General features: G+C 44.5%; 1 protein-coding gene across 7 annotated transcripts in view; it reads left to right on the top strand.

The window, feature by feature from the left end:
• The window catches only part of MCF2 (MCF.2 cell line derived transforming sequence), a 130,015-nt gene that overhangs the window by 78,752 nt on the left and 37,119 nt on the right, over positions 1-14,144 (top strand). For all 7 annotated transcript variants that reach the window (XM_002832187.4, XM_002832189.4, XM_002832188.5 and 4 more), the window contains 5 exons: positions 3,590-3,709; positions 4,533-4,649; positions 6,197-6,346; positions 9,284-9,417; positions 9,733-9,847. In XM_002832187.4, the coding sequence (XP_002832233.3) occupies positions 3,590-3,709; positions 4,533-4,649; positions 6,197-6,346; positions 9,284-9,417; positions 9,733-9,847 (636 nt within the window). The remainder of the gene's footprint in view (positions 1-3,589; positions 3,710-4,532; positions 4,650-6,196; positions 6,347-9,283; positions 9,418-9,732; positions 9,848-14,144) is intronic.

Raw genomic sequence — 14,144 nt, 5'->3', positions numbered from 1 at the left:
CTGTTTAACAAAGCACATCTTGCACCGCCCTTAATCCATTTAACCCTGAGTTGACACAGCATATGTTTCAGAGAGCACGGGGCTGGGGGCAAGGCCATAGATCAACAGCATCCCAAGGCAGAAGAATTTCTCCTAGTCAGAACAAAATGGAGTCTCCTATGCCCACCCCTTTCTACACAGACACAGCAACAATCTGATCTCTCCTTCCTTTCCCCACACTTCCCCCCCTTCTTTTCAACAAAATCGCCATCGTCCTCATGGCCCGCTCCCGATGGTCGCTGTCTCTTCGGAGCTGTTGGGTACACCTCCCAGACAGGGCAGCCGGGCAGAGGCGCTCCTCGCTTCCCAGACGGGGCCGCCCGGGCAGAGGCGCTCCTCTCCTCCCAGACGGGGCGGCCGGGCAGAGGCGCTCCTCACTTCCCCAACGGGGCCGCCCGGGCAGAGGCGCTCCTCGCTTCCCAGACGGGGCCGCCCGGGCAGAGGCGCTCCTCGCTTCCCAGACGGGGCCGCCCGGGCAGAGGTGCTCCTCACTTCCTCCCAGACCGGGTGGCAGCCGGGCAGAGGCGCTCCTCACCTCCCAGACGGGGCGGCCGGGCAGAGGCGCTCCTCACTTCCCCGACGGGGCCGCCCGGGCAGAGGCGCTCCTCACTTCCCCAACGGGGCCGCCCGGGCAGAGGCGCTCCTCGCTTCCCAGACGGGGCCGCCCGGGCAGAGGCGCTCCTCGCTTCCCAGACGGGGCCGCCCGGGCAGAGGCGCTCCTCGCTTCCCAGACGGGGCCGCCCGGGCAGAGGCGCTCCTCACTTCCTCCCAGACCGGGTGGCAGCCGGGCAGAGGCGCTCCTCACCTCCCAGACGGGGCGGCCGGGCAGAGGCGCTCCTCACTTCCCAGACGGGGCGGCCCAGCAGAGGCGCTCCTCACTTCCCAGACCGGGCGGCCGGGCAGAGGCGCTCCTCACTTCCCAGACGGGGCGGCTGGGCAGAGACGCTCCTCACTTCCTCCCAGACGGGATGGCGGCCAGGCAGAGGCGCTCCTCACCTCCCAGACAGGGCGGCCGGGCAGAGGCGCTCCTCACTTCCCAGACGGGGCGACCGGGCAGAGGCGCTCCTCACTTCCCAGAGGGGGCGGCCGGGCAGAGGCGCTCCTCGCTTCCCAGACGGGGCCGCCCGGGCAGAGGCGCTCCTCGCTTCCCAGACGGGGCCGCCCGGGCAGAGGCGCTCCTCACTTCCTCCCAGACCGGGTGGCAGCCGGGCAGAGGCGCTCCTCACCTCCCAGACGGGGCGGCCGGGCAGAGGCGCTCCTCACTTCCCAGACGGGGCGGCCCAGCAGAGGCGCTCCTCACTTCCCAGACCGGGCGGCCGGGCAGAGGCGCTCCTCACTTCCCAGACGGGGCGGCTGGGCAGAGACGCTCCTCACTTCCTCCCAGACGGGATGGCGGCCAGGCAGAGGCGCTCCTCACCTCCCAGACAGGGCGGCCGGGCAGAGGCGCTCCTCACTTCCCAGACGGGGCGACCGGGCAGAGGCGCTCCTCACTTCCCAGAGGGGGCGGCCGGGCAGAGGTGCTCCTCACTTCCTCCCAGACGGGATGGCAGCCGGGCAGAGGCACTCCTCACCTCCCAGACGGGGCGGCCGGGCAGAGGTGCTCCTCACCTCCCAGACGGAGTGGCCAGGCAGAGGCGCTCCTCACTTCCCATATGGGGTGGCGGCCGGGCAGAGGCGCTCCTCACTTCCCAGATGGGGCAGCCAGGCAGAGGCACTCCTCACTTCCTCCCAGAGGGGGTGGCGGCCAGGCAGAGGCACTCCTCACCTCCCAGACGGGGCGGCCGGGCAGAGGTGCTCCTCATCTCCCAGACGGGGCGGCCGGGCAGAGGTGCTCCTCATCTCCCAGACGGGGCGGCCGGGCAGAGGTGCTCCTCATCTCCCAGACGGGGCGGCCGGGCAGAGGTGCTCCTCATCTCCCAGACGGGGCAGCCGGGCAGAGGTGCTCCTCACTTCCTCCCAGACGGGGTGATGGCCGGGCAGAGGCACTCCTCACCTCCCAGACGGGGCGGCCGGGCAGAGGCGCTCCTCACCTCCCAGACGGAGTGGTCAGGCTGAGGCGCTCCTCACTTCCCATATGGGGTGGCGGCCGGGCAGAGGCGCTCCTCACTTCCCAGATGGGGCAGCCGGGCAGAGGCGCTCCTCACTTCCTCCCAGACGGGGTGGCGGCCAGGCAGAGGCGCTCCTCACTTCCCAGACGGGCGGCCGGGCAGAGGTGCTCCTCACTTCCTCCCAGACGGGGTGGCGGCCGGGCAGAGGCGCTCCTCACCTCCCAGACAGGGCGGCCGGGCAGAGGCGCTCCTCCCTTCCCAGACGGAGTGGCCAGGCAGAGGCGCTCCCCACCTCCCAGAGTGGGCGGCCGGGCAGAGGCGCTCCTCACTTCCCAGAGTGGGCAGCCGGGCAGAGGCGCTCCTCACTTCCCATAGGGGGTGGCAGCCGGGCAGAGGCGCTCCTCACTTCCCAGATGGGGCAGCTGGACAGAGGTCCTCCTCACTTCCTCCCAGACGGGGTGGCGGCCAGGCAGAGGCGCTCCTCACCTCCCAGACGGGGCGGCCGGGCAGAGGCACTCCTCACCTCCCAGAGTGGGCGGCCGGGCAGAGGCGCTCCTCACTTCCCAGAGTGGGCGGCCGGGCAGAGGCGCTCCTCACTTCCCAGAGTGGGCGGCTGGGCAGAGGCGCTCCTCACTTCCCATAGGGGGTGGCAGCCGGGCAGAGGCGCTCCTCACTTCCCAGATGGGGCAGCTGGGCAGAGGTGCTCCTCACTTCCTCCCAGACGGGGTGGCGGCCAGGCAGAGGCACTCCTCACCTCCCAGACGGGGCGGCCGGGCAGAGGCACTCCTCACCTCCCAGACGGGGCGGCTGGGCAGAGGCGCTCCTCACCTCCCAGAAGGGGCGGCTGGGCAGAGGCGCTCCTCACTTCCCATATGGGGTGGCAGCCGGGCAGAGGCGCTCCTCACTTCCCAGATGGGGTGGCGGCCAGGCAGAGGCGCTCCTCACTTCCCAGATGGGGCAACCGGGCAGAGGCGCTCCTCACTTCCTCCCAGACGGGGTGGCGGCCAGGCAGAGGCGCTCCTCACCTCCCAGACGGGGCGGCCGGGCAGAGGTGCTCCTCATCTCCCAGACGGGGCAGCCGGGCAGAGGCGCTCCTCACATCCCAGACGATGTGCGGCCGGGCAGAGGCGCTCCTCACTTCCCAGATAGGGCGGCCGGGCAGAGGGGCTCCTCACATCCCAGACGACGGGCAGCCAGGCAGAGATGCTCCTCACTTCCTAGACGGGGTGGCGGCGGGGCAGAGGCTGTAATCTTAGCACTTTAAGAGGCCAAGGCAGGAGGCTGGTAGGTGGAGGTTGCAGCGAGCCGAGATCACACCACTGCACTCCAGCCTGAGCACCATTGAGCACTGAGTTAGCGAGACTCCGTCTGCAATCCCAGCATCTCGGGAGGCCGAGGCAGGCAGATCACTCGAGGCCAGGAGCTGGAGACCAGCCCGGTCAACACGGCGAAACCCCGTCTCCACCAAAAATACAACAACCTTTTGTTGTTTCTTTCTACAGGCTTCCTTCCCTGGGAACTTGCACTTGGTTTTGGTTTTACGTCCTACCAGCTTTCTTCAACGAACGTTCACAGACATTGGATTTCGATTTAGTCAGGAGGATTTTATGCTTAAATTACCAGTAAGAGTATATTATTTAAATGTTTTGTTCCTCTAATTCTCATGAAGACTTGTACCATGCTGCTTATATTTTACATGTGCCCATGTATCATTTAAAAGAAAAAAATTAAAATTTGTCTTTTAAAAGTATACATTTGAAATGCCCAAAAGTCTTTCACTTCTACCATTTAAAAAAGAAATCGATTCATCAATTTATAACAAAGCAATTACTTTTGCAAAAAATATATGTCATATATGTTATATATGTGTATATATGTATTTGTGCATGTGTGTATATGTATGTGTGTGTATGTGTATATAAGCAGGAAATTTTATTTTTAGTAAAATTGAGTGTATGTTTTATGTATTTGAACTCCCATGAACTTACATCCTGAGCTAGTCCAGAGTACCATGACTTTTTAAAAATATTTTTGTATGTTTTTAAGGTTAGGAATAGGGTGCTCATAAATTTTGAAACTTTTGAAAAGGTCAGCCCCTCCTGATAAATTATAACTTACTACATAAAGTCCTTTTCTTTGTTGTGAGCATAGCATTCTTTTAGAAGCTGGACCATTAACAATGCAAACTTTTAGATGGAGGAAAATTAGGCGTTTTGGTTTCTGTGGAGATTGATTTAGCTTTACAGAAAATGTTTTGTAAATAAAAACTGTTATTATCTGAAGAAGGTAGTGCATACATGTATGGGGGCATGTACAGGAGAGAACTGTTAAAACCATTTATCAGAGGTAACTTTCTGCTAAATGTATGCCAAAGTTCATTTTACAGTTTAATGGAGGGATGGCATGAAGGGCAGTTAACAGTATCTTTTTTGCTTATTTATATAGGTTGTTATGCTGAGCTCAGTTAGTGATTTGCTGACATACATTGATGACAAGCAATTAACCCCTGAGTTAGGCGGCACCTTGCAGTACTGCCACAGTGAATGGATCATCTTCAGAAATGTATGTTGTCTTTGCCCTTACTGTAGAGCCTATAGTTCTTCATGTTAGCCTTTAAATCTAGTTCTAGAATTCTTTCCTATTTGAAAAAACAAAACAAAACAAAACAAAACAAAAAACCCCAGCTTTCTGGGCCCTCACTTTTCACATACATATAAATTCAACATCTTGGTTTTCTTCCATAGGCAATATCTAGAAATGATGAGCAGTCACTGAGGATGGCAATTGAAGGAGAATCCTAGGGAATAAGGAGGTCGTACTCTGCCCATCCCCTCCTGTGGCTATGTAGTAACTTGAAGAAACGAAGGGTTTGGATTCAAATCCTGGTCCTGCTGATTTTCAGTTGTATGACCTTGGATAATATACATAACCTCTCTGAGTCTTAGTTTTCCTAACTGTAAAATGGGACTAATAATACCTACCTCATAGGGATCTTAAAAAGACTAAATGATATAGCAAAAGTAAAATGTTTTACACAGTGCCTAGCATATGGCAAACCGTCAATAAGTGCAAGTAGTATTATTAATCTCATTATTCTAGTGATGTTTCTGAGGCATTTAGATTTGTAGCAAAGAGTGTACTTCTGTTTTAGAAATTTACAAATAGGCAAGGGCCCTGCACCTCCCAAGTATGTCTGTGGTATATAAGTATCTTGACTTCTAATCCCAGAGATAGGGGAAACCTTCTGAAGAAATTAATGATGTCCCATTAAATTAGGATTCCATTTTCCTCATACTTGTTCTTCACTCAACATTTCATTCATTAATTCATTTAACAATGCATTCATTCAACAATTCATTCATTCACATGAAGATGTATTGCCAAAATTAGCAATGCCTAGCCTTTAATAACCTGTAATGCTATAAATAAACAAGCAAATATTTTGATATGCATGGTTAACAGATGGTCATATGGTCTCTACATTTTGCCCTTCTTTCTCAGAGTAATTGATTTTAGAAACAAAATAAACAACAAAACCTTACTTGCCATTTTATGGCAACAAAGGCTTTGGGGCCACCATTCCAAATATTCTATAGTACCTGAAATGAGTTGTTGTGACTAGTTTTTCCCCCATTTCCTTCAATTATCACCTTGTTTGTAATGCTAATGCTTATTCACAAATGATAATAAACAAATATAAAGTGACTTTACTGTTCTCATCTCTCTTCAGAAGTAAAGTTATTATAAGGCAATTTTGCCAGTTGAAGAGTTTATAGAATAAGGAAAACATTGTAATTTTCAAGAAAATAAAACAAACTACTCAATACATGGCATCTTTAAGAAATAGTTTTCATTAGTGTCCAAGAAATAAGTCAAGAAATTTGGATAAAAGATATTCAGGAAGACTGTTAATCTTCCTTCAGTTTCTTAGAGCTTTAGATGAAGAGTTGCAGTTGATTGCCAAGAGCAATGCCTTATTTCTCTAGCAGAGGAGAGTTCATAGTATATGTGTTTGCTGTTATACCCCCAATAAAAACAAATACACTTACTGATCCAGTTTTTGATATGCTCACAGAGTTACCATATAATTAATCACCGGCTCTTTGCAGGCGATAGAAAATTTTGCCCTCACAGTGAAAGAAATGGCTCAGATGTTACAGTCCTTTGGAACTGAACTGGCTGAGGCAGAACTACCAGATGATATTCCCTCAATAGAAGAAATTCTGGCAGTTCGTGCTGAAAGGTATCATCTGTTGAAGGTATGTCTGATAGAGTTGACAAACAAAAGATTTCCATGGTCTTTATCTAGAGAGGTGTTTATTATCTCCATTTTACACTGACTTTGCATAAGGGGAGGTAAAAGACATTTATGTAATATATTTAAAAACTAAAAAAATTATACTTTATAAGAGAAGACTGTCCTGGATGTGTTAGACCTAAGAGTCCCCTCCGTAAATGGTGCATTAATTTGAGAAGTTATTTAAAAACATCTTATAAATGCTTCAGAAAAAGAAATATAGTCTTTTGTTTTACTATGTGCAGTCATGTACTGCATAAGGTTGTTTTGATCAATGATGAACCACATATATGACAGTAGTCCCATAAGATTATACCATATTTTTACTGTACCTTTTCTATGTTTAGATATGTTTAGATATGTTTAGATACACAAATGTATACCGTTGTGTACAACTGTATACTGTGTGTACAGTATACAGTACAGTAACATGCTGTACAGGTTTGTAGCTTAGGAGCAATAGGCTATACCCTGTAGCCTAGGTGTCCAGTAGGCTATCCATCTAGGTTTGTGTAAATGCACTCTGTGATGTTCACAAAATGATGAAATCACCTAACAATGCATTTCTTAGAACATATCCCCAGCATTAAGTGATGCATGGCTGTATTTTTTATTTTTGATGAGGAGTCAGGAGGCCGAGTTTCTAGTCCCATCTCTGCTGTGAGCTAGCCTTGTGACCAAAGCTAACATTGCTCAATTGATTGTAAGTTCTCTTCTCTGCAGAATACTAGGTCTTGATGTTTCCTACAGGAGACCAGGGGTTGCAAATTGTTTGTGCTCTCCTACCCAGGTCTTTGTGGAGTGTTGTTTTGTGAAGGATTCTGAAGTGCAATTCAGATAATCAGCAAGTATTTTTTGGATCCACTTTCTTCAGAAAGTTTAAGAATAATCTGAACAAGCACTGGGCATTCATATAACTCGTCTCTTTCACCTGATAATAGACATACTGTGTGCATTAGAAGATTAAAGCTGTATATAGAGATATGTGTTTAAATTAAAAAGATAAACTGAATTTTTTTCCAACTTTTATTTTAGGTCCAGAGGGTACATGTGCAGGTTTGTTACGTGGATAAATTGTGGGATGCTGAGGTTTGGTGTATGAATGATCTTGTCACCCAGGTAGTGAGCACAGTACCAGATAGGTAGTTTTTCAACACTCTCCCTCCTCCCACCCTCCTTCCTCTAGTAGTCCCCACTGTCTATTGTTCCCATCTTTATGTCCATGTGTACCTAATGTTTAGCTCCCACTTGTGAGAACATGCAGTATTTGCTTTCCTGTTCTTGCATTAATTTGCTTAGGATAATGGCCTACAGCTGGATCCATGTTGCTGCAGAGGACATGATCTCGTTCTTTTTTATGACTGTATAGTATTCCATGGTGTATATGTACCACATTTTCTTTACACAGTCCACCATTGTTGGGCACCTAGGTTGATTCCATGTTTCTACTATTGTGAATAGTGCTGCAATGACATATGAGTGCATGTGTCTTTTGGTAGAACAATTTATTTTCCTTTGGGTATAAACCCAGTAATGGGAATGCTGGGTTGAATGGTATTCTGTTTTAAGCTCTTTGAGAAATCTCCAGACTGCTTTCCATAGTGACTGAACTAATTTACGTCCCCAACAAGTATGTGTCAGTGTTCCCTTTTCTCTGTAGCCTCGCCAGCGTCTGTTATTTTTTGTCTTTTTAATAATAGCCATTTTGACTGGTGTGAGATGGTATCTCATTGTGGTTTGATTTGCAAGAAACTGACTTTTTGAATCACAATCTAAAAACAAAGCTCTGTCCAAGGACAGAAAGCTCTGTTTTTCACAAACTGCATGTTGTCAGGCAATTTGCTTACCTTTTCTGAGTTGCAGTTTCTCTATCTTTACAGTGAGGTTGATGATGATGATGATGCATCATACCTGGTAGGATTGTTGTGAAGATGAAATGAGGCAAAGAAAGTGATCTATGTATAACAATGTTCGGTACATAGTTGGTACTTCATAAATATTGGCTTTTAATGTTGATATTATTACCCATATTGGTGATGGTGTCATGGAATCTGTCCTCAGAATAAATGTACACCAAAACTTTTGCTTACAATTTCAAGGGACTCTTGGACCACCTGAAAGAAATCTTAAATCACTCTTAGATGTCTGAGAAAGGTCTATATTGTTACACCACCCACTGAGGATAAGCCCTTCTGAATAGAGGCATATACTTCTTGATGAGTTAATTAAACCTAAATGTGAAGTAAAATAAGACTTAAGGCAGGGAGTGATTGGTAACAATTAAGGATTAGTAGCAAAGGCATTTAACTGTATCTGAATATGCATTAAGTATTATTTGCAATTGTATGCTTTCTACTGTGATGGTTTTTATTGTGCTACTACTGCTTTATTTGAGCTCATTAAAAGTGTTAGCAGAACAGTGCCAGGTGCAGTGGTACATATTTGTTGTCCCTGCTACGCGGGAGCCTGAGGCAGGAGAATTGCTTGAGCCCAGGAGTTTGTGTCCGGCCTGGGCAACACAGCAAGATCCCATCTCTAAAAAAGTAAATAAAAGTAAATAAAATATTAGCAGAATAGGATGGACTGGATTGGAACTTTCTACCAGTTAGAGAAGGAGGCTACAAATAGAGCACATGGTACTTCTGCCCATGATGATCTTATAAAAACATTAATTGCAACATTCATCTCTAAGGCAAGGGCTTCTTGGATCTTCACAGCTTTTAGATTTTGTGGCATTGAGATTTTGAAATTTTGTGAATTTTCAGAGAGCTATGAAAGCAAAGGCCATTCTAGAATTAACTGTTTCTATTCTTCATGCCATAGTTGTATGCTCCCTTCCCATCACATCATTCAGGTTAGATTACTAATTAGCTGATACTCCTTTTGTGTCTTTGGACAGAATGATATTACAGCTGTAACCAAAGAAGGAAAAATTCTGCTAACAAATCTGGAAGTGCCTGACACTGAAGGAGCTGTCAGTTCAAGACTGGAATGTCATCAGCAAATAAGTGGTGACTGGCAAACTATTAATAAGTGAGTACTCTCTTTTTGGTTTAGAGTTACTTATTTTATATTTTTGAAAGGCAATTATACATTTTTGCTGCAATATGTTAAGTGTTAAAGTATTCCTGGACCTCTGGAAATCTGAGAACTTATTTCTAGGTTGTCCTACAGAGATGATTTTGCTTGTAGAAGAGATTCTGTGGACATTGGTTTTCTCTATAGGTAGAACCAAGTGTCATGGGCTATGACTTTGCCTATAATTCTTAATGTCCAGACCATGCTTATTTACATACTTACAAAACAGATAGTTGCTTTTAGGAATTTATTGGAGTTTTCTTTCTTAAGGTTGCTGACTCAAGTACGTGATATGGAAACAGCTTTTGATGGATTTTGGGAAAAACATCAATTAAAAATGGAGCAGTATCTGCAACTATGGAAGTTTGAGCAGGATTTTCAACAGGTCAGTTAAAACATTTCTTTGTACACCTTTTTTCATTACACCAGAGGTTTTTACTCCTTAATCATGAGAAATCCTGTCTTGCAAGATGCCCATTTATACCTACAAAGAAAAAAACAGGACGCAAATGTAAATGAACCTTGGCTTAGACTGAAGAAAACCTCTACTAAAATTCTGAGACTTCTACTTTTTCAGCTTACTCATTTCCTTTGAAAAAGTATCAAACTGCCAATATGTATGACAGGGACAAAGTTACTCTTTACTTTGAGGTTTGTTATTCAAATTTATCTTAGATCTAAAGGTATTCAAGGTTATGAGGTAGCTTTCCAAGGGAATAATACCAACTTCCTTCTTGGTTTTTAAATCCCATGTACCTATGCTGACCATATTTAATATGACCTAACAAGCTTTTATTTCTGATCCAGGAGTTTATTCCTGTGAAAAGCCTGAGAGATGAAATTAAATAAGTTTAATAAATAATTAAAAACACATTCCAGTTGGACCTTCCCGGAAAATCCATCATATATGGTCAAGATGCATAGATTTAGTTTCTTTTCCTTTTGCGGTCTTGTTCAACCTTCTCACAGTCTCTCTCACAGTATATACTTCACCAGAGGATCCAAGGAAAACTCACTTGTTCCTCTTGCATGTGCCCAGCTTGTTTTCTGCCCATGAATGGCTTACTTGCTTTGTATTTCACTTGCTCATCAGAGTTAAGTTTGGGAGGAGCACTGTACTCTGGACACAGGGCTCATTTACCACTAGCGTTTTCTCTCCTTTGATTCAAACATCTTTTGAAATGTTCTGCATGAAACCTTCCCTAAAGAAAGAATAGGTCAAGTTGCTCTTGGTCCTTCTAGGTATTTGTGTTTCTCCCTCCTCTCCAACTGAATACATAGAAAATAGCACTTTTCCTGAACATACCCATTATGCTTATACTTACATATTAATTTGCATCCATACCAAATTCTTGTCCTGTAGTTATGTTCTGTTTCCCCAAGTCATTAATTCCTGTCTTTAATCAATATTGTTGTTTGTCTTAGATTATAATCTCACTGACATGGTGTATCTCATAGAGACATGTCGACAAGTTCTGTATGTCTAGAAACATGACTTTTTAAAAAAACAGGTAGAAACATAAAGTTACAGAAAAATTGCAAATATAAGAAAAATAAAAATACCCATATACCTTCTTCCCAGATTAACTTAATGATAAGATTTTACTCCATTTGCTTTATTATTTTTATTCCCTCCCTCATATATATACAGATAATATTTTTTTCTGATCTGACAAATAATATATTTTCTGACCCATTTGAGTGTAAGTTGCACACATGATGGCCCTTTCCCCCAAATACTTCCATTTTTTCTAGTAATAGGGATATTCTGTTATATAACCATAGTACAGTTATCAGATTCAGTACATTTAACAATGCAATACTTTTATATTATCTACCATTGGTATTTCAATTTTGTCAGTTGACTCAGTCAAGTCTTTTATAGCATTTATTTTTCCTTCAGAATTGGATCCTATATAGGGTCCAGTCTTGCATTAAGTTGTCTTGTGTCTTAAGTGCCCTTGAATGTAGAACATTTCCACAGCCTTTCTTTGTCTTTTATGACTCTGACATTTTGAAGAATATAGTCCTTTTTTTTTTTTTTGAGACAGTTCTGTCTCCCAGGCCGGAGTACAGTGACACAATCATAGCTACTGTAGCCTTAAACTCCTGGGCTTAAGCCATCCTCCCCCCTCAGCCTCCCAAGTAGCTGGGACTACAGGTATGCACCACCATGCCTGGCTAACTTTTTAATTTTTGTAGGGATGGGGTCTCACTGTGTTGCCCAGGCTGGTCTGCAACTCCTAGGCTCAAACAATCCTCCTGCCTCAGCCTCCCAAAGTGCTGGGATTCCAGGCATGAGCTATAAGGACTCATGCCCAGCCATAGTCCCTTTTTAAATACATTTTTCTTCATTTGGAGTTTGTTGGACATCTTCTCATGATTCTATTTAGTGTATATGACCAGCTAGAATACCACATTAGTGAAGTGTCCTTCTTAAGGAATCATATCTGCGGGTGAATGATGCCTACCTCCCTCTTATTGTTGATGTGGATTCTGATTACCTATTCAGGGTGTTGTTGAATTTCTCCACTGTAAAGCTATTTTACTCCCCTTCTAACTAGTAGGAAATGTGTGGGGAGAAAATTTAAGGTTATGCAAATATCCTGCTTCTCATCAAAATTTCCCCGTAAATTTAGCATCAACTGATAATGTTTGCCTGGACAAATCTTTGCTGTGATGGTTGCAAAATAATGATTATTTTCAACCCCCATGTCCAGTCCACATTTATCAGTCCACACTAGGCATTCTACTGAAGCAAGAGCCTTCCCTTCTCTCCATTTATTTCTTTATTTGATTCAAAGATTTTTTACTCATTGGTTTTTAAAACTTTCAACTTTTATTTTAGATTCAGGGCATACACATGTACGTTTGTTACATGGGTATACTGTGTGATGCTGAGATTTGAGGTGTGAATGATGCCGTTACTCAGGTAGTGAGCATAATATCCAATAGTTAGTTTTTAAGCCCTTGCATTCCTCCTTTTCCCCCTTTTAGTAGTCTCCAGCATTTATTGTTCTATCTTTATGTCTACGTGTAACCAATGCTTAACTTCCACTTATAAGTGACAACATACTGTGTTTGGTTTTCAGTTTCCGTGTTAGTTTGCTTAGGATAATGGCCTCCAGCTGCATCGTGTTGCTGCAAAAGACATGATTTTGTTTTTTTTATGGCTGCATAGTATTCCATGATGTATTTGTACCACATTTTCTTTATCTGGTCCATCACTGATGGGCACCTGGGTTGATTCCAAGTCTTTGCTATTGTGAATAGTGCTGCAGTGAACATACAATTGCATTGTCTTTTTGATAGAATGATTTATTTTCCATTGGGTATATACTCAGTAATGGGATTGCTGGGTCAAATGGTAGTTCTGTCTTAAGTTCTTAAATATTCAGGATGCCTTCCACAGTGGCTGAACTAATTTACTTTCTCACCAACAGTATATCAGCGTTCCCTTCTCTCCATAGCCTCACTAGCATCTGTTCCTTTTTGTCTCTGTAATAATAGCCATTCTGACTGATGTGAGATGGTATCTCATTTGATTTGAATTTCTCTGATGATTAGTGATATTGAGCATTTTCTCATGTTTGTTGGCAATTTGTGTGACTCCTTTTGAGAAGTATCTGTTCATGTCTCTGCTCACTTTTTAATGGAGTTATTAGTTTTTTGCTTGTTGAATTGTTTAAGTTCCTTACAGATTCTGGATATTAGATTTTTGTCAGATGCATAGTTTGTGAATATTTTCTCCCATTCTGTAGGTTCTCTGTTTACTCTGTTGATAGCTTCTTTGGTTATGCAGAAGCTCTTTAGTTTAATTAGGTCCCATGTATCAATTTTTGTATTTGTTGAAATTGCTTTTGAAATTTTAGTCATAAATTCTTTCCCAAGACCAATGTCCAGATTGGTGTTTCCTAGCTTTTCTCCCAAGATTCTTGTATATTGAGGTCTTGCATTTAGATCTTTAATCCATCCTTAGTTAATTGTTATATATGGTGAAAGGTAGGGGTCCAGTTTCACTCTTCTTTATATGATTAGCCAGCTATCTCAGCACCATTTGTTGAATAGGGAGTCCTTTCCTCTTGATTATTTTCGTTGATTTCGTAAAAGATCTGATGGTTGTAGGTGCGTGGCTTTATCTCTGGGTTCTCTATTCTGTTCCATTTGTCTAAGTGTCTGTTTTTGTACCAGGACTATGTTGCTTTGGTATAGTTTGATGTTGGGTAATATGTTATTTCTGGCTTTGTTCTTTTTGCTTATGATTGCTTTGGCTATTTGAGCTCTTTTGTGGTTCCACATGAATTTTAGAATAGTTTTTCTACTTCTGTGAAAAAGGCTGTTGGTAGTTTGATAGGAATAGCATTTAATCGGCAGATTGTTTTGGACAGTATGGCCATTTGAATGATAGTGATTCTTCAAATCTATGAGCATGGAATGTTTTTTCCATTTGTTTGTGTCATGTATGATTTATTTCAGCAGTGTTTGTAGGTCTCCTTATAGAGATTTTTCTCCTCCTTGGGCTACATGTATTACTAGGTATTTTATTCTTTTTGTGGTCATTGTAAATGAAATTGCATTCTTGATTTGGCTTTCAGCATGAACATTATTGGTGTATAGAAATGCTACTGATTTTTGTGCATTGATTTTGTATCATAAAACTTTCCTGAAGTTGTTTATCAATT

Source organism: Pongo abelii, chromosome X (assembly GCF_028885655.2).
Source record: "Pongo abelii isolate AG06213 chromosome X, NHGRI_mPonAbe1-v2.0_pri, whole genome shotgun sequence".
Lineage (NCBI taxonomy): Eukaryota > Metazoa > Chordata > Mammalia > Primates > Hominidae > Pongo > Pongo abelii.
The sequence above is the reverse complement of the archived record's forward strand: the minus strand, read 5'-3'. Positions and strand labels throughout refer to the sequence as shown.